This window comes from Nothoprocta perdicaria, unplaced genomic scaffold (assembly GCF_003342845.1).
Source record: "Nothoprocta perdicaria isolate Ctin4 unplaced genomic scaffold, notPer1 scaffold_0, whole genome shotgun sequence".
Taxonomy (NCBI): domain Eukaryota; kingdom Metazoa; phylum Chordata; class Aves; order Tinamiformes; family Tinamidae; genus Nothoprocta; species Nothoprocta perdicaria.
The window spans coordinates 7,023,337-7,042,889 of NW_020454092.1; the positions used below are offsets into that span (position 1 = coordinate 7,023,337).

At 38.8% G+C, this 19,553-nt stretch overlaps 1 protein-coding gene across 1 annotated transcript in view; it reads right to left on the reverse strand.

Moving 5' to 3' along the window:
* Positions 1 to 4,489: 4,489 nt before the first annotated feature.
* The window catches only part of GYPC (glycophorin C (Gerbich blood group)), a 30,593-nt gene continuing 15,529 nt past the window's right edge, over positions 4,490 to 19,553 (reverse strand). The window contains exons 2-3 of the mRNA XM_026054575.1: positions 7,675 to 7,725; positions 4,490 to 5,224 (exon numbers count right to left, since the gene is read on the reverse strand). Coding sequence (XP_025910360.1) covers positions 5,028 to 5,224; positions 7,675 to 7,725 — 248 coding nt within the window. The 3' untranslated portion in view covers positions 4,490 to 5,027. The remainder of the gene's footprint in view (positions 5,225 to 7,674; positions 7,726 to 19,553) is intronic.

The window sequence follows — 19,553 nt, forward strand, 5'->3', positions numbered from 1 at the left end:
TACATCTTGCCTCAGCCTTTCCAGTATTCTGTGAGGAATCCTTGCAGGCTTGATAGTCCCTAGATAGCATTATTTCCCCTGCTTTTCCTTCTATAAATGTTTCAACACCTTTTCTGCATTCCCTATTAAAAGCAAAGAGTCCTTCTTCTCTCCCTTGCTGCTGTTAGCCTAGTGATCTCTAAACTTGATTTAAGTGAAAAATCAATATTGATGTCTCTGAAAGATCCTTTGGTATTATTTTTAATAGTCTCTGAAAGTAATTTGGTCCTGTTTTCTCTAAAAAGAAAGTACACATATAGTAGCTGTTTAAACCCTTCCCAGGACTACGTTAATGTGCAATGGCAGATTGGCCCCTAGGAACATCTGGAATGATAGCGGCCAAGCTCTAGAAATAAGTGAATAYTGGGTCCAAAAATGGGTAGTCAGATACACACTTGGGACTAGTTGCTTCTGGGCAGGATTAGGCTGCTGAGCTGCACTGCTGCCACTGGAGCCAATGCTGGTAAGGCACTAGTTCTTATGTGCAGAGGAGGACAGCACAGGGCTCCTCCAAAAATGAGAAAAAAACACAGTTCCTGTATTGTTCCTGGTTAAGTCCAGTGCATACCTGGTTAAGGCACAATGGTAGAATACTGTGTATCTGTAATCTGTTCTCAAGGCTTACTTAATGTTGACTAGAAAAGGTGGTTTAAGAGCAGATTCATTTCGCCTCACAAAGATTTTCTTTCTTTGAGAGGATCTGAAAGCTCTAAGGTCCCACTCTGAAAACTCGCCAGTATCTCAGAAATATTAGGTTTAACTCTCATCATTTCCACATATATCTTAAAAAATGTCCAGTGTTCTTACAATTCCATACTAATCCTCTCCCTTCCAAGCCCAGAAAATATTGATCAATTTGATGCAAACTCTTCTTGTGCATCATTAAAAAATGACTTGGGAACAGAGACTTTCTAATCAACACTGTGGCTTTTTATGCAAAATGGTTTTCAACAGGCTTTCACAGAGCAACAGGGCATCAGAACAACACAGGTTTGCTCAAGAGATTGTCGTTCATTAGAGGTTTCTAGCAGTAAATTTAACTAACTAGGGGAGCTTGCAGTACTATTTTCAGCCTTGTTTTCCATGAAAACTTGGCATATGTGATCATGCTATAAATCAGTCTCCTCAGTTCAACTCACTGGTCATTTTTCAAAATTAAATTTTGGGTAGTGAAGAGGGACAAAATTAGTGCCTCYGCTGAAAATAAATAAATAAACAAAAGGCCAAGCTTATCTTTTTATCCTGGATGTTTTTCACTGTGGAGATGCTGATTTACTGGACTGTCACTGTATGCATCCGTCCAACTTCAGCACGTGTCCAGACACCAGATGAAAGAAGTAAGGTGGCAAAAGAGGAGTGTGGGCGTAGATGAAAACATGGACATCCCTGTGGTGATAGGGAGTGTGTGTGCAGGAGGTGTGGGGGTCCTGTGGGGTCCTGTGCAGGAGCTGCCATGGGGGTGCCATGCAAAGGCAGCTGGGGACCCTGCCCAGGTAGCAGGACTGGTGGTGTCGAGAGATGGGGCATCTGAGAACTGCGGGAGAACTGGGAATGTAGCACCGGAGACACTGGGGATAAAGTTTGGGCAGGGGATGGGGGAATGAAAGAGTTTCCTTAATTCTCCCGTTTGAGAAGAAAACTGTTATATACCAATTAATCATTGTTGATTAAGAGCTATGGCTAGCACCTGAGACATCTCAATGTTGCATATAGTGTTTATTTTAGTGCAGCATGGGGCTTGCAGGAGGGGGTTTTGCTAATTAGCCCTAAAAGTTATAGGAAGTTTATAGTGCCCTCTTTCACAGCTAGGCTGAATGACTCAAGACACTGGAGTTATTGTATGAGTGAAAAACAGCATGCTCAGGCCATTAGAGCTCTGCCAGTTATTAGATGATGTGARTTCTCTCCATTACAAGGCAAAATTTGTCCTGAAAAAGACAAATAAACAAAAAATACTCATAAACCAGCTCTTCTCTCTACTCAGTGTGCTCCAGTCTTTTCTAAATTTGTAAAGTCCGAAGAGACACTGGAAAAGGCAAACTGACTGAAACTCTCCTTCTTGCCAGAGTTACTGCTCCACAAACATCCAAAGTGGCTCACTACTAATTGGGGAGCTGTTGCTGTATGCTTCGACAGTTTGTTTGCCTAGATGAATAAGGAAAATGGGATAAAGAGATTTAATTAAGTTACTAAGAAAGGAAGTAGTCAAAGCCCAGTAGCTGCATTCAGTTCAGATTTACTGGAGTCAATAACAGAAAGTCTGGGGCTGGCTGAGCTGGTAAGAATTGGCTGAGCTCCACTGAAATCATTTTATATCACTAGAAAATCTGGCCACTGTAGTTCCCACATCATTAGTGAACATGACTTGTTTGGCTTTGTCCACACTATATTAAAAAAAAAAAAAAAGAACAAACAAAAAAGACAGATGAAGATTCCTCTGCCTCTGTTTAGGTTCCTCACAGTTCTCTAAGTCTAATCATCAGGATCATGTTGTAAAAAGCAGAGAATTTTATGACTGAGGAGAGAAGGAGGAATTAATTGCCAATGTCCCTCACACATTGTCCTAACTTGTTGCAGCCTGTCACTTGAATSATATAAAATAAAGCATAGTTAAGTAAACAGTCAAGCTTAGATCATGTGAGTCTGGATATATGAAACAGAACTGAAGGTGCTGAAAGGTTAGCAGTCCTTGGTAGGCCCTGGTAGGATCAGGGAATCCTACCGAGGTTCCCTTATCAAGGATCCAACCAAGGAAAGATTTTGTGTGGTCCTGTGCCTTCTCTGAGAGATGTGTCAGGGTACAAGTCACCTTGTTTCATCTCACATCAGGGAAAATATTTACTTTTTTTATTCAACTGGAAGGTGAGGGATGAATCTTCTGTTTTATAAACTCAGTCTTATAGCTAAGATTAGTAAATTTCTGCCAAAACTTGTCTCAGAAAAATAATGCCAAATTCCTTTTTCAAAAGTAGTAAAAGCATTAAAATAGTAATATATTTTAGAAGGAAATAATCAAGTGCACAATATCTAAAATGTATGAGCTCTGCTAGTGCTGGCTTATGTGCATTTTATACTGTACTAGTCACAAAATATAGTGTACTTGAGCAACAGTATATTATGAAAAAAAAATCTTAAACATATAGTAATTTTGGCACAACTTTGTTACTCTTTGGTTAAAATACAAACATGCAGAATTAGCCAAAATTTAAGCYACTACGATTCTGAGGATAGTTCAGAGTCCACCTTGTGCAGGTACTGAGAAAATACTGAGACTATGATTGAACAGACAAAAATATTCCAATTCTTCATCAACTCCACTTGGGTCCTCAGTGTCTTTTCTTGTTCAGATTTGTCCTTCCTTTACCATTTATGTAGCTGGCATTGAATGCTATATGCTGGAGTCCAGAAGCTTTCCCAATTTTTGGTGCCAGGAAGTGAGTATGCGTGATCATCAACAACGTCTTAAAAGCATGGTTGTAGATGACTTTATATACATATATTTTGATCTATATGTGTGTGTGTGTGTGTGTATGTGTGTGTGTGTATATGTGTGTGTGTGTGTATATACACACACACATATAGATCAAAATACAGGAAAAAGCATATCAAGTTGAGCAGAGCTCATCAGCATCCTATCTGTTATAACATATTCCTCCTCTTCTATTTTCAGTAGTCCAGGGCACCATTGCAGCTGGGGATGAACAGGTGCAGTTATTATCCTATTTCCGGAGCTAATTGTGGGCTTAAATTAGGAAGACATCTTACTAGGGTAAAGAAACTCATCTCCGTTGAGCCTTATGAAAGGAAGAAAATCTTTTCATGCGACCCACCATGACTAATTTGTTTATTTATTTATATTAAAGCATTGGTATTTGGTGTAATTCTCCTATCTAGCACAGTGCAAAGGATATATAGAAGCCTTGCAGAGGGAGATATCAATACAATGCACTGGGATTAAGACAAACCCTTAGAGCAGCTTTTTGTGGTTGCATTTGTAAATGATTCTGTGCCAGAAGTGAATTCCTCCCCCTGTAAAAATCTAAAATCCTACTGGCAGGTGTTCAAAGGCAATTTTCCAATGCAAAATAAATAAATAAATACTCAAGCAAAAATATCTTACTTGAAAAAAATCTAGCTGATCTYCATTGTTTTGAAAGGCATGTTCAAAACWAGATGCTTTACCTTTTAATATCTATTTATGCAGGCATGTAGGGAACTTATCGACTAACTGTAATCAAATTTGTAAGTCTATTGACTATTACATAATATGCTATAAATTCCATCATTTTGCAGTTCACGAGTTGTCATGCAGAGCAAGTTAGAAATAAATCCTTCATTCTTAGATATTTTCATATTCTGACAGTTTTATTTCTTTGAAGTGTCTTTGACTTTTATATATATAAAATTCTAAAATTTCAAAAAATATCCCATTCTAAATCCCTCAAAAAACAAAACAAACTCCCCTGTGCCCGTAAAATTGCACACTTAAGGGGAGGGAGGAGAGATATCTGGACTACAAAGATGTTTTTGTTCCAGCTACCTCAGCTTTATCTAGTTTCATGTTTGTTCTGTGTCCATTTGATATTCAATTTCAGGTAGTACTGTAAAATATCAACATAGGATGCATCATTAACTCTAAGAGGATGTTTTCCATTGGCATCTGCTATTTTCACCAAATGTCAAGGCTTGACATTTGCTATCGTTATCTGGTTTTGGTGTATCACTCATACTGAGATTTTGTTTCTTGTTACTTGATATCGATTTCAACTGAGACCAGCTGTGTTGCTAATAAAATCAACAGGCAAGTATCTGGCATCCAGTTCTTCATGGGTGGAGGAAAAGAAACAACCCAATGTCAAAAAAAGGAGAGAGGCACTTTTCAATTAGGATGCTTTCCTCTGTCCTCATATTATCCCTCTCAGCACTTCTGTTGATGTGGTATTTCTGACTGATTCCCTTGGGGAAATCTCCATGAAAATCCCGGCCTCTCAGATGAAATAYTCCTTTTTGCTCTCATCCACTGCTTCCTGGAGAGCAGGGTCATTTTTCAAAGCGGCATCTGCACTTTCAGCAAACTCAGTTCCTTTCGCCTCGTTGGTGTGGTAGGTGCCCTTATGCCTGTACATGTACCGGAGCATCACAATCAACAGGCAAATGAGGACAAATACCACCGCAGCAATCACACCTAGAGGAGAGGAACCAGTTTAATGTCTTGTCAGGAATAACACATTCYCTTTATTTTGCAGACACTCAGCACAACTTGAGCTATTCAATAAGTAAAAGTCCATGTCCTGTAAGATATTCACATGCTGTGCAGGGTCAAAGCAGATTCCTGAAATGAGTTCCTAATGAGTTGATGCTGCCAAAGCCCAAACTAGGTAAAGACACTGCGGAAAGGCAGGATGAAATCTTGCAAGGTTTCTTTCAATTAATGTCTGGATTTGGTTGAACTCATTGAAGCTACAATTTCATTCCAAAATGAAGAGGAAATAAGAGGATATAAAACCTGACACATTTTGCATCCTTCTGTTAACGTAAACCCAGGGGAGTCTGCAGGTGACCTGTTCCCATCCCACTGAATACACTCAATTTCAGGAGGAGGAGAGGGCACTCAATATTTCTTAGGAGACCTTCAACAAGTAGCAGGAGCCCTGCCATCTGCTTACAGCACTGCACTGTACTTCTAAGCTGCTGGATCATGCTGTGCTCTAATTAAAAAAGCCTAATTGTAATGAATGTGGAAGTGACACCTGGGAGGAGAAAGGGGTTCTGGGTAGATCTTCTCTGTCTCCTGGCCTAAGCTAATTGCTAGCAATGTGTTGACTGGACACAAGTTTTTGCAGGTAACCCAAATGTGCATATGACCAAACACTGAATGGCAGCTCTCCTACCGAAGGAATGTAAAGTCAAACCTTGGGGAAGGTTATGCATCAAACACTGTGTGTCCTCCCTTCTCAGAGCCCATTTCTTTCTTTTCTTTTCTACAGTGGAATGTGAAATTATAGGAAATACAGTTATCACTGATAAATCCATATTTCAAATTGAGAGCTGCATCCTCTTTTTTTTTTTTTTTTCCCTCCTATTAAACAGTTCATTTAGGAATCCTAAATTTAAAGGAGGTATTTTGAATTTTAGTTATTCAATTTGTGTGATTTTTTTTTTTACACTTTTTGGATGCAAATTGCTTATAAACTTTCCTCTTTGGCTGTGATTCTGTACATGTCTATCATATTGAGCTTCCTATGTTAACTCAGTGAGCTAGAGGTTAAGGGAGTAAACCATACATTAAAGGAACAATAAGGGGCACCAGAACAGCCAACACTGGGAAAGAGGAAAACCCAGGGACAATCCCATATATAGAGTGTGAAGTTCCTGTGAGGATGCAATAGGTAGAAATTCATTAGACTAATTATGGCTTCTACCATATAGAATGTTCCATTGGAATTAGTTGCCTCGGGCTACCTTTGGGCTACCTCAGTGTTCCATGGACTAGAGAGGATGATTCCTCTTTTCCTGGAACTGAACAACTACATCTGCTCAGATGAATTGTTTCCTGGAAATGCCTATTATTCTGCAGTGACAATGAAGGGAGTGTAGAAAGGATTTTTCTTCTATTCAAGGTGTGGGGCAGGAATTGTTATCTCCAAAACTTTAGATTTATCAGCATCGGTAAACTGGGCAGGGATAAAATATTGGCATGAAAACAGGGACTTGGACTCCTGTTAACCATTAGTAGGGTTAATTGAAATTATAACTCTATCTTATAAAATATGCCTGTAATGCTATCCCACAGATTTTATGGTGCTTGATTGTGGAAAGTGAAGTTCTGCTAGCAGCAATAAAATTGCTTATATAAAGAACTTGAGGTTTACAATAATAACATAGCTGTGTTGGGGGCTTCATCAATTTTTAGGACCTCACTGGAATCCCTCGACACAAGAGGCTTTAATAGGCTCTAGATCTAGCACAATATTAATAAGCCTAAGGGACTAAGTACAAATCAATTTACCTGCTACTTGCTCATAGAAAGCTGAAATTAAAGTTACGGGAGATGAGACCTGAGGGAAATATAGCAGAACCTCACCAATTTGCACTAATGATTGGTATAGCCCCTTGTGAATGACTGAAATTAGTGCGTTAGCATGGAAATGAACAAACACAATAAAAATAGAAAGACGGGGTTCTCTCCATGAACATAGCTTTGCTCATTTATTCTGACAACTGTATTTAGTTTAAATGCATGAGAGAACTTTAACAGAACACCACGAAATGCACTGTGGTGTATTCTGTAAAAATAAAGGGCCAGCTGGTGTCAGCGAGCATGGTTCAAAGAAAAAAGAAATTTGCATTAGATGACAAYGTTGGCCTAGTGAATGATGAGGAATACGAGGTTGACTACAGATTTGGGCCCTTAAATATTTTGCCCTGAAAGGAGGAACAGACAGTGGTGCTCACTATATGGTTTGTGCTCATTATCTTGTTTTCTTGCCAATGGCCCTTCTGGGACAAGTTTCCCACTGGACTAATTGCGCCTCTCCTGTTGTCTTGTTAGCAAAGTAGGGGTTTGCTAAAATACAAGCAATCAACCTGCTGTTTTAATTCTAACGGTGCATCTAAGTATGGTCTGCTACTTACCTCCAATAACAGCCACATCTGCTCCTTCTGAAGGGCCCTCGATATCTCCATCTACAAAACATACAAGAGTTAATTGAACAAAAAGGAGCTGGATCATAGCAGTGACTGTACTGGTGGTGCTRTATTATTTTAACCTCTGAAACTCAGAACTTAAACAGGATCTCTCGTTAGCAAGAGACATTTATAAAACATCTCATTAGAACTGGCTGTCCTGTAGCAGTTTTCTGTCACTATAACACTGGAAAACAAATAGCTAGCACGTTATGCAARCTATCTTGGCCCTCAGGGAAACACCTACTGTTTATTATGAGCACTTACCTGTAACATCCTCTAGTGAAYGATTAAATTAAGAGTGTTTGGGTAGTGTGATTATTCTCCGAAAGACAGTTTTGGGGAAAAAAATATTAATGCCCATTTATATTCCCGTTTATGGCTCTTCAGAGTACTTTGGATCCTGACTTGATGCAAATTAATCTGGCTCCACTGATTTCAATTAGTATTTATTTATCTGCAATACTCTTCTTTTATTCTTAGTATTATTTTCTTTTAAACACATATTTGGAATCAAGACAAGCCTGTTATATGTGTGGTGTGAAATACAGTCCTTGCTTAGAGCAAGTCTGGATTTGCCCCTGATAAGTCAGACAGATAGTATTCTCAACTGGATTATAACTTCTGAAAAAAAAAAAAAAAGATAACTTTGCAATTTAAAAGGAAAAGAGACCTACTTGACCGAGAATTTAAAAAATTTAAAAAATTTTAAAAATTATAGCACTTGATTAAAAAAAAAAAAAAAAGAACAATCAGAGTATTTTATAGGGAGAAAGAAAAAAAAAATCAAACAATGAGGAATTTTCTCATATTTAATATAGACCTAAGTGAAAGTAAATTTGTCTAGGCCAGCTTTCTTTACTAGCTTCTCTTCAGTTTAACAAGGTACAATTCTCTAATGCCAYTGGCATCAGCCCACTTGCTCCTGAATTAGGTGGATGTCTAAGAGAGTGATGAAGTCTTGAAGTTTTTCATGTTGGGTTTATGACACAGGACTCTCCTCACCTTGTTTATTATGGTGCTCTTTATACAATTGTAAGACTTCCTGATTTACATGATTCAGTTTTACATGAGCTTTTTTTTTTTTTTTTTAAACTCTTGAAATATAGTGGATAGATTTTTTTTCTGGAAAACGTAAAAGGCTAATTCTAAATTTCCAAAGCCTTCCATAAATTCTATGGTGGCACCATGGCTGCTATCTGGTTCTTCACCTACTAAATGAGTGGGGAACAATGCAAGGCCAAGAGACAATCAGAAGCTTTCTCCTTACTCATGGCTGGTCTCTTACATCAAACTGTAGTAACGTGAGATTCAAAGGACCTCTCTCTTCTCCATCATGAGTGACACTTTTAATGAAGAGCAGATTTTTTCCCCTCTTCCCTAGAGATCCTTCCTACATCTTCTGCAGCTATACACTGAGGGAAAGATTGAGCACGCCCTGTGCAATTTTAAAAATCTAATTATGTCTTGGTCCATTCAAAATCCATATGCCTCAGAAGAGATTAATTCCTTCAAGGTCAAACTCTTCTATATTTCTTTATACACCAAATACACACTGCATGCCAAAAAAAAAAAAAACAAAGCTCCTATAAAGCAATCAAAAACTTAAAGGTGTGAATTCTGAAGTGTTTCCCTAGCCACACAGCTCACTTCCAAATATTAATTCCAGATCAAATCATTGTCCCTTTAATTATAAAAAGGTATGTGAATATCTCTCTACTCTTTTCAGTCACTCCCAGGTGCCTTTTGGATTCAGATAACAAGCAGCTGCTTTATCCCTGGTACTTGCCACAGAAATGCTTTCTTGTAGTGCACTACAGTATCATCACTTTGCAGGAAACTTTAATTTCTATACTGTACTTTCTATGTTTTTGGAGAGGGAGTCCCAATCTTGAGCTATGGTGCAGTTGGCACTGCCCTGTTAAGCTGATAATGCTCTGCCATTCAGCAACTAGAACTATAATGTGGCATCAGCCACCACAGCTCCCAACTTACTGCAGGCAGGAGAGCTCGACTTCTCCTTTGTGTCCATGTTTTGCTATAAAACAGGCCTGTTGTCTCTCTGGGGATTGTTTCCTTTGGTTGTATCCTCTGGCAACAAGCAGATTCTAGTAAGTGAATTCTAGTAAGGAACCAGAATTCAGCAGGGAATTAGAAAGTGGAGTTTCCCAGCTCTGCTCCTGCTATATTCCTTGCACACACAAGGGTATGGCAAGACCAAGTCCAGTAAATTTGTAGGGTGCTGAGAAAATGGCCTAGGAAGTGACTGAAGCAGCATGCACAGGGAGGTACCAGGTGAGCCCTTCTGATGGAACAGACCCTGTGTAACGGCACAGGGGTTAATGAGATGCAGTATCCTGCTCTAAGGGTTCACTATTCTAATTAKTATTTGAAATGATCAAGTGTTGGGACTCCAACAACATTAACAGYACTACACAGCTTTCTGTGCTGACATGGGCTGGCCCAACCCCACTCACAGAGACCTTTGGTGCTATTTTGCACCGTTGCAGGTCCCAGCCCCAAGAAGGGATATGGTGCTGCTGGGCTTGCCTCTGTACTGCAGTCCTAGCAAGGAGGAAGAGCRCAAGGAAGGCTGCTCTGCAGCTGGCAGTGCTGGCAATGGAAGCTGGCAATGGAAGGGGGAGAGAGACGCTCATTCCCTGTCTCCCACAGTGCTKGAAATTCCATGTTGTCCAAAAATAGCTGTGTGATACATAGGAATATTATATTTTGAGGCAGGAGGAAGGTATCAGTGTGTTTCACATCTCACCTTTCATTGGTATGACTGGGGAAAATGTAAGGCACACACTCCTGAAATGTGGCCGACTTCCGGGAATATGGATAGGAGACAACAACTACCATCCAGACAGGTACATGCTTGGCCAAGAACCTCAGCATCTAATCTCAAAACTTCAGCTGAGACTGCATGAGAAATATACTGTATTACTGCAGTACAGAGTTGTAGCATTTACAGATAGAAAAAGGCATCCATTATATTAGAGAAATTTTACTTGAGGGATAACTATATGTTTTGACCCTTTTATACCGTCTTCATTCTGTTCATCTTGGTGTGTGGAGCACTCAAAGGACTGTGTTTCATTAACTGTTATTGCACCTGTTTTGACTGTTTTCCTTTGTTTCAAGACTTTTTTTTTTTTTTGTATTAATGGTTGCTAATTTTTCCTAGCTAAACTTCCCCATACTGTGAAATTGGCCCTTGTCCACAGGCTCAATCTGGTCCTGAATGTGTTTTGGCAGTGTTGTTATTTAGTGCCATTGGTTACTATGACACATAGAAATCAAAAGACTGTGGGAACACTTGTTTTTCATAAAATTTCTGGCCATCCAAAGGGATCAGCTAAATCAAGAACATAACATACAAATCAAATCACATGTCACTGAAAGTTATGTTTCTGAAAGCCACAATTAAGGAGGAAAGCAAAAAGCGCCTTTGTGTCATGACCTGAAATTCATCACATTCTGGCTTTGCCTATTAATTTACAGATAAGGATTTTTGCAGTGGAATAACAATTGCTACCTGTCTCATTCTCATCAATCAAATAGAGCAGAGAAGATATTAGTCTCTGAAAGTCCCAGGAATGTCCCTGACTCTTAAATACTGAAAGGAGATCTCCTGCATAGTTTTTCCAAAGTAAAAAGGAGGCACAACCAGCCTCCATGTTAATGTGGTCAGTGGGGAAGATTCCCTGCTGAATTTGCCAGTAAATTGTGTTCATCTGTCTTCCGCAGGCATGATTTTACAATAAAACATTCATTTTGATTCTTTTATATTTTTTCTTTTTTAAACTGATCCAAATGCATTTTGGCTGAGGAACACTTGTTTGAGGAAGGAAGATCCAGCAGTGAAATATTTATTTGCAGTTTGGAGATTGTGTTTTGCTATATACTTCCTGTGTGAATTGTGACAGTTTCAATTGTTTGTCTTTGGAATTTCAGATGTAAACTCATAAGTCATATGTAACTCATAAATCACTTCCCCCTGAAAATCATGGTACTGGCTTTAAAATCATTAATATTGAACTTCTTTAATTTGACATTTCTTTCAGTCTTCAGATGCACTTAGGTCTTACTCTCCAGCTATTCTCTACAGTACCATTGAGAAATATGTGATTTATAAATGAAAAATGAGGTTCTGACATAATTTTTTAACTCTGGGAAACAGATTCTATGACTCTAAGAAACACGCCTTTAAGGAAAATGTCAGGAATTATGAGCATCTTGATAAAGGAGCTAGGCTTATCTGTAATCCACTGTAGARGTATAACCATTTTAAGAGATCTAAGTTCATGAACCATCCAACTTATACAATGATGGGAAGGGGCATGTTCATTTTGGGGATATGTAGGTCGTCTTTCCCACATAGCAGAGAAAGAACAGATTTACGTTCCTGACGTTTGCAGAACGTCAGTAAGTCAGTTTGCAGTAAGTCAGTTTGCTTCTGAGGCTACTGTCAGTGAGACAAGGTAAATTTCCTGAAAGGCTCAAGCTTGACCTCCCAATAGCTTCCAGCACAAACCCACTACTTGTACCCATGATAGTTTCACAGTCAACACTATAATTAGCAGTGTAACTACCTACCTATTTGCTTATTATGTTTTTGCTTATGGAAGAGGTACAAAAGGAAAACTGTGCCTTCCAGGGCTCTCCATTTGGAACATTTGATGAGGAACACATGAAAATCATCCTGCAAGACAGATCTAACTTACTTGTCTCAACTACCAGATCTCTGCTGTGGACACCAACAGGGAGAACCTAATGGGATAATACAGATCTTACCTCAAGCCGTCTCAGTTTATTGCTCATTTCTTAACATAAAACCCCAAATTAAAGTCGGAAAAGTGTTTATTGATAAGCAATGTCGAATATAGAAATCAAAGATGGGGCTTATAGCTCATAAAATCATGAATCTCTTGCAGCTGTGGCTGATACAGTTGTTTTGGAGTGGGTGAGTCAAGCTGAGCGAGCATACAGATAACAACGTGTGATAAGCAGCTTTTACTACACATTTTGCAATCCACTCAACACCAGTCAGGCAGTCCTGCTCCTGCCTTTCAGGATATTCCTACCCACAAGCTTGCACTTTCATTCATTGCAACCTAACTCTTATCTTGATGCTCCATTGCTGCCTGCTTGTGGTTATGATCTCAGAAACCTTGGCTGCTAAACTGAATTCAAGTGTGGTTTTAAGTGCTTTCTTGGGCAACCCATTTCCTCTCTTCATACGTCTGTTCATTGCATAATTCTTGTAAYTTGTAGATTACACATCTGCATGATGAGCTGAGCTCTTCAGAGCAGTCCTTTTGTTATTAGGGCTTTTCTAGGCATGCAAACTAGGCAACACCCTGCAAGGTTTCATTTTAATCAACTTAACTTGTAAAAAATAATGCTGCTGATGGCACTTCTCCAGGTGAGAAACTATCTAGCATGAGTTAGGTGTCCACCAACACCTTGCCAACCACTATAAATGCTGCCTACATTATCAGCATTTATTAATTATTGTTATCAGTCCCCAGGCTGCAATGTGCCTTTAGAATGCATCAATTGCATGTCTTACTACCATCTTACTACCATGGGCATCCTGTGGACAAGGGACACCTTCAAACTGCGTTATGTCCAGTTCAGAATTCAGGCCAGACGCAAGTACGATTCAGAGAGTGCCTCTTATTTCTTTTGCTTTCACACATTCATATATTTGAAAGAGATTTTTAAGTGTGACTTGAAGACCACTGATATACACTTCATTTAGCAATAATTCCCCAAAGTCCAGTAGAAAACTATTTTTTTTAGCTGTATCAATTGACCTAATACAAGATATTTCACAAACRTGGCTTGACTCCCTCTTGGTATAAAGGACTTGAGTAGAGTTTCAAAAATGTTAATCATTGATCTAATTGCGTCCACTGAAGACAACAGTAAGATATTTGACTGAGTTCAGGAAAACACTGTAGATTTCTGAAAGTAGATTTATGAAGTTTATGCAATTGCTAAAAACTCTTATTGTATATTTTTTATTTTTTTAATAGTATATATACACTTCAATGAAATAATATGTAATTATACTATAATTGTTCTAGAGATTCTTTTTTTTTTTTCCTTTTTTTTCTGAAGAAATTCAAAAGTAGGTTTTAATCTGTCTCTCTTGCGGACACTGCAAGACTTTTCTTACCACATATTTAGTATTGAAGTCTCAACATCTCTATTGTTTATGCAACTGCGGTATGTCCTGCTTGCCCTTTGGTTTACGTTTGTGCCTTGCCAACGCATTGCATTCATGAGAAAATCATTAATCTATTAACCTTAGCATACTGATTTAATTTACCAGCTATAGTTAGAATGGATTCACTTGCAGCTCTGTGTGTAAAAATGAGATGAACAAACTTGAAAACTTAATGTTAAAAATATGTTAATTGTTCAAGCTGTTCCCTCTGGTAGAGTATCTTTCACATTGCACTGAGGCTTTTCTGGAGTTAAAAAAAAATGTCATTATACATTTTAATATTTGGCAGTAAGTGCTAGTGCCCCACCAGAGCTGGCATCTCTTATCTTGAGGAGTCATCAGTCTGAACCCATCAATCTGCCACGTTCGTCTGAAAAACCCATCACCATCTCCCATTAGATACTGAAACGCATCAAGTTTGCTCTTCCAAAATTAAGGGCCAGTTTCTCATCTGTCAATCTGGACAACAGACAGAATAATTTGGCTTCCATTTATATATTAAATTACCATAATGACAATAATGGTGGGATACAGCACCAAACCACACGATCTTTTGGGTGAGGAAATGGCCTGTACTTCAAATGTAAGGTAAATCATGTAAGTTAAAAATTTCTACAAAATTAAAATACACAAGGCCCAATTCTCCTGTTATACTAGCTAGCAAGTCATTAATTCTAAGAAGACAAAATCCTCTCTGTTGCAATTAAAATAAAGGTCTACGGAAGACTTTGACACTTCTGTAATACAATAAGGATAACAGGGCATTATCAAATTAGTTTAATTAGATCAGGGTTGCCACATAATTTCAGCAATTCACATTTGATTCTGGTTTATGCTGTCAGACTCTTACCCCTTTTGGACTATTCTGGAATGTTATAAAACAAAAAAGATCCMAAAAAAAAAAGGGTTGCCAAAATTTCAAGGAGTCATGACATTATCTGTATGGCTTCTCTTTCTTTGGTGAAACTGAAATGCACTTGGCACTTCATGGAAATCTGAATTGACTGAGATGCTAAAATCAGTTTCTCAAAAAATAGTGATATGCAGCTCCAAGATGAAGAAAGAGGAAAATGTACATGAATTTTGGGAAATTATTTTAGATGAAAACCACTGAGGAAAACTGAACATATATTCTGTATTTTGAAATAGAACTGTCAACTGGCATAAATTTCACAAAATAATACTCAAATTACAAAAGAGAAGATTCTGTTTTAAAGGTTATGAAGCCACCAAGGTCCACCCAGTGCTTGTCTGGTGGCCCATGTATTGTGGTAGGGTCTTCCCATGTGCTCCCCCAGGAAAGCTGCTTGAGGTCCACAGGGCAAACATTGCCTTCCTGTCACACAGAGGGAGTGTGAGATGTGTGGAATTGGAAGAGGGTCTCTCAAAAAACGCTGCACATGACAACTTGCTAGCTGCACCCTCTTTTGCCAGCCTGATGTTCAAGCTCATGTCTCTGCAAAGAGAATTCCTCCCATTCCCATGGAGATATGTTAATGTAGYCAGGCCATCAGTTACATCTTTCCCCCACAACTGTCAAAGTCGGCTCACATTCCAAGTGTTTAACATCTTGCTGGGGAAGATAAATTGACCTGTTATTGCTTCATTAAAGCGAGAGTGACAAATGGGGTATGAAGCAATCCAGAAGGTATAGTCCATCATCATGCAGTCTTCCTGCATATGTCCTTCCTCCTCCCACCTTTTCCCTCTTCATCAGAAACAGAGCACTCCTTTTGAAGCCTTTTTAATATGGAGGGTTTTGAAAGAATTACCRAACATCCAGAAAATCTACCAGCTAATTTCTACCTGACTTTCCTCCAAAGACAACAGTATGAAGTTCTTGTCATTGTTGCTGAGTCAAATCAGGATCAAAACAGCAATTTGCTTGCTCATGGATCAAAGTAATCCTATGAATGGAAGCGTCACTGATTTAATTGATTAGTATTGCAAATGTTGAATATGATCATAGGTAATCAAAGTAGCTAATTGTAGAAATAGGAAAAAAAAAAAAAGCACCTGACAGTTTTTAACAGTATTTAACCTGTAAAATTCTTGAGAAAGGATCCATGGAAAAGTACACTTCAGTGACCTAARCTTTGTATGTTTGAAAAATAAGCCTAAAAATTTGAGCCAGAACCTTTCAGTGGAAAGTCAGAGGGGAGGAGGTCTTAGACAACATCTGGGGTATTGATAACTCCTTCTAAAACCCTGTCTAAACGGTTATATACTCTAGCAACATAATTTAACTGTTTAACTGCTTGCAGCTTTTTAACATGTCCTTTCAATTTGTACCTCACAGTCTAAAAACCTGAATCCCAAACCTCAGGCTTTTAGACCACACCAACAAAAGATAAGATGGTCTCTTCATCCTTAATATTGCTGTGCTTGAYTTTATACTGCTAACAGCTTCTTAACATTCAGGATTTAGTTTTTGCTTGAAACCCTTTTCTGAATGTGGCATGATTCAAGAAAATACTGTTTAAAATTAGKCCCTTTAAGACAGTTTGAATTATTTGGTAATATCTCAAATATTCCCATGAAAGAAATTTGACAGCATTTTAGGTTGATTTTCTATAGAAAGTTTAGGTGTCCCTGCTGTGTGTCTGACTGTCTTTCCTTCTAACCTTTGTAAGTTTTGACTCTACATTCAGCTCCCACTGTGTTTCAAGGCAGAACAGGCAAAGATAAGCACTTTGCCTCAATTTTCATGAAAACCGGGGGATGAAGAGGGAGACCAGRTTCATTCGGCAGCAGGACAAAAGCAGCAAGAACTCGGTAATTATTATGTTGTGCTCAGGAGCAGCCAGATCTCCAGTCACCATGTGCTTTGATGCCRCACACAGACCAGAGGAGATGCAGCAAGGCTCTGTTTCCTGCCCTGCAGAGCTGCTGGAGGAAGCAGCCAGTGACTGTTGGTGGCAGCATTTAGAGACACAAACCCAAACGGTGTCATTGGTTCTGTTGCTTGAGGACTATCTGTTTTAATGAACACTGGCACGCCAGGAAAGAAATATGACAGCTTTTTTTGTTTGGTTGTTTTTTTGTTCTTTTTTTTATTAAAGCTAATAAGTGTCTGTTGGTAGTTCTGAGATTAAAAGATTTGATCTTGTGCTTAATTATAGATGATGCAACCTAGAAATCCCCTGGAGCCTAGTGAAAGCACRCTGTTATGTATGAGGGTATTTTCTTGTCGATTTGAAGAATTTAGTGCCAGGCTGTTCTCCTTAGTAAAATATAACGTTTTCTAACATAGGCAGGTTTCTTCTTTTCTCTCTTCCCCAACAGTGACATTTTTTAGCAAAGCAGTCCTACAGGTGGTAATTCTTGAAAATAGGCACTTTCTCTTCTCCACCCCCTTCCTTATTTGATATGAGTTGTATCCACCTACATCCAGCTCATATATCAGTGCTTGCCTAAGGCTAACATCTACTAAGTGTTGCAAGTGGAAATGTCAGGATGTTTAGCATATGCTCTTCAGGGACACACAGTTCTGTCCCAGAACACTGAGGAAGTTAATATTATTAATGGAGATATCTATAGTGAAAGCAATCCTCCAAATGTTTTAAATATCGAGCATATTAAAGAAAGAATTAAGCCACTGAAACACCTTAGCCCACACTAACAGCACTTCCCATTTTCAAGGCTTTTGCAATAAATACGTAATTTCTTTTACATACCTTCTTCATTTAAAAATACAGTACAAAGCCTGCTTTATTTTCTGAAAAGCTTTTTTGTATCAGTCCAAGTGGTCTGAATTGAGTTGAGCAATTGTAGCAAAACTTCTTTGTCATCAATCATTCATCTGAACAATTCTAATCAGACTGCGCAATAATTGTTAAAGGGRAAAAAAAAGATCTTGCTTGTCTCTTACTTTTGGACAGTTGTCTGGCATTATTTGACAAACAGCATATGGAACACATTAACAAAGCCRAATATAAAAATCCTACCTTGATGCCATATGTATGTTGTTAGTGAGGTACTTTTGTTGTTAGGAGTTCATTAATAAGTCATTAGTAGTGTTACTCTCTCATAATGAAAATTGAACAGTGCTACCATGTTGTTGGGGAGATGACAACCAGCTTGMTGAGATGCCTGACCTCCATAAAGGAAGCCAAGGGATCTATGGTGCCTCAGCAGATGCTGCAAAGATGACACCCCTACTTGGAAGTAGATCCATTCACCTCCATGGAGGAGGAGATGGTCATTTATTTTTCCATTAGCAGATAGCAAAACTAGACTAGCTTAGAATAAAGGCCCAGGTTTTAGGAGTCTATAATTAAGGAAAATGAACACCAGCCATAACTGTTAGTATTACCCAACCATCTTCTTTCAAAGATTGTGCTTAAAGGCTTGACCTTTCTAAAAGGCAGTCGGAGCCTTTTCACAGAGATCAGCATGCAGTGGTCAGTAGGGCTAGATCTCTCCAGCAGATGCTAAAACACTGTTTTACTTGCATGGATTTGGCCTATGAAGTTACAATCATGTTCATGGAAGCAACCTTATCTTGCCAGAATCAGATGTGGCTATCTGATGCTAGGATCCTAACTAGAAAAAGACCTCCTGTAGTTTAGTCTCTTAATAATGAGACCTTTTTGGGCTGCTGCTCACATGCATATTTTCAGGTCTTGTGCACTGGAGTGAATCAGTGGATACATATGCACCGCAGTTGAAAAACAATGAACTAGCTGTTCAAGGCTAAATTTGTATCCTTTGTCATTTTGCARTCTCAACCTATCTGAGCAACAATAACCCCAGCTTGAATCAACAGTCCATGGCACCTCAGCTTTACATGATGCTCCAAACTTTATGGCTACTGTAGAGTTTGGCAAGTGTGTGGTGCTGCTGCTGGACAGGAGGGGCTCTGTGTTCCTCAATGGCTCTGCATGTCCAGATACATGGACATGGACACACAGAGCCACGTACAAGTTTCATGCAGCTTGCAGGACCACAGTGACCTCTGAGGCTTCTGCTTCTCTTTCAAATTTGGTTGACATAAGTCAGCGGACCCAAAACTTATTGATGGGAACTAATGGATAGATGAACAGATGATGAAGCAGACACATAGAGATAAGGAATACATAAGCCTCATTTCAGTAGAAAATTGGTCTGAAAACAAAAGGAGCAGTGGGTGGAAGTACTTATATAATATTCACATTTTGGTCACTAGTCAAAATGCCAAGTTTGTGGACCATTTCAAAACAGGTAGACCATGTCTTTAAAGGACGAAAGCCAAAAGGACATTTTTGAGGGATTTTTTGCTCCTCTTTGGTCAAGCCTCTTTTAAAGACAGATTCAGCGTGGACAGCTTTGGCAATTTCAACAGAGGATTAATCTGTGTCATTAAGCACAGAAATATGGTTTAGTACTTTTCAATAGCAGCAAACGCTTGCTCAGGGACTTCAGCGATCAGCATATTTTTGGCTTACTATATTTAAAGCCTTTAGGCTGCTTCTTTCCTAAATGCATGGAACACACAAGCAGGAAAGCTGAGAGTGAATTGTTGTAATTTGACCTGGCTGCCACATTACAGCTGAAATGGGAAGTCTTCTTCCTAGCCCTTTTCTACTCAAACTGATCTGAAAAACAGCCC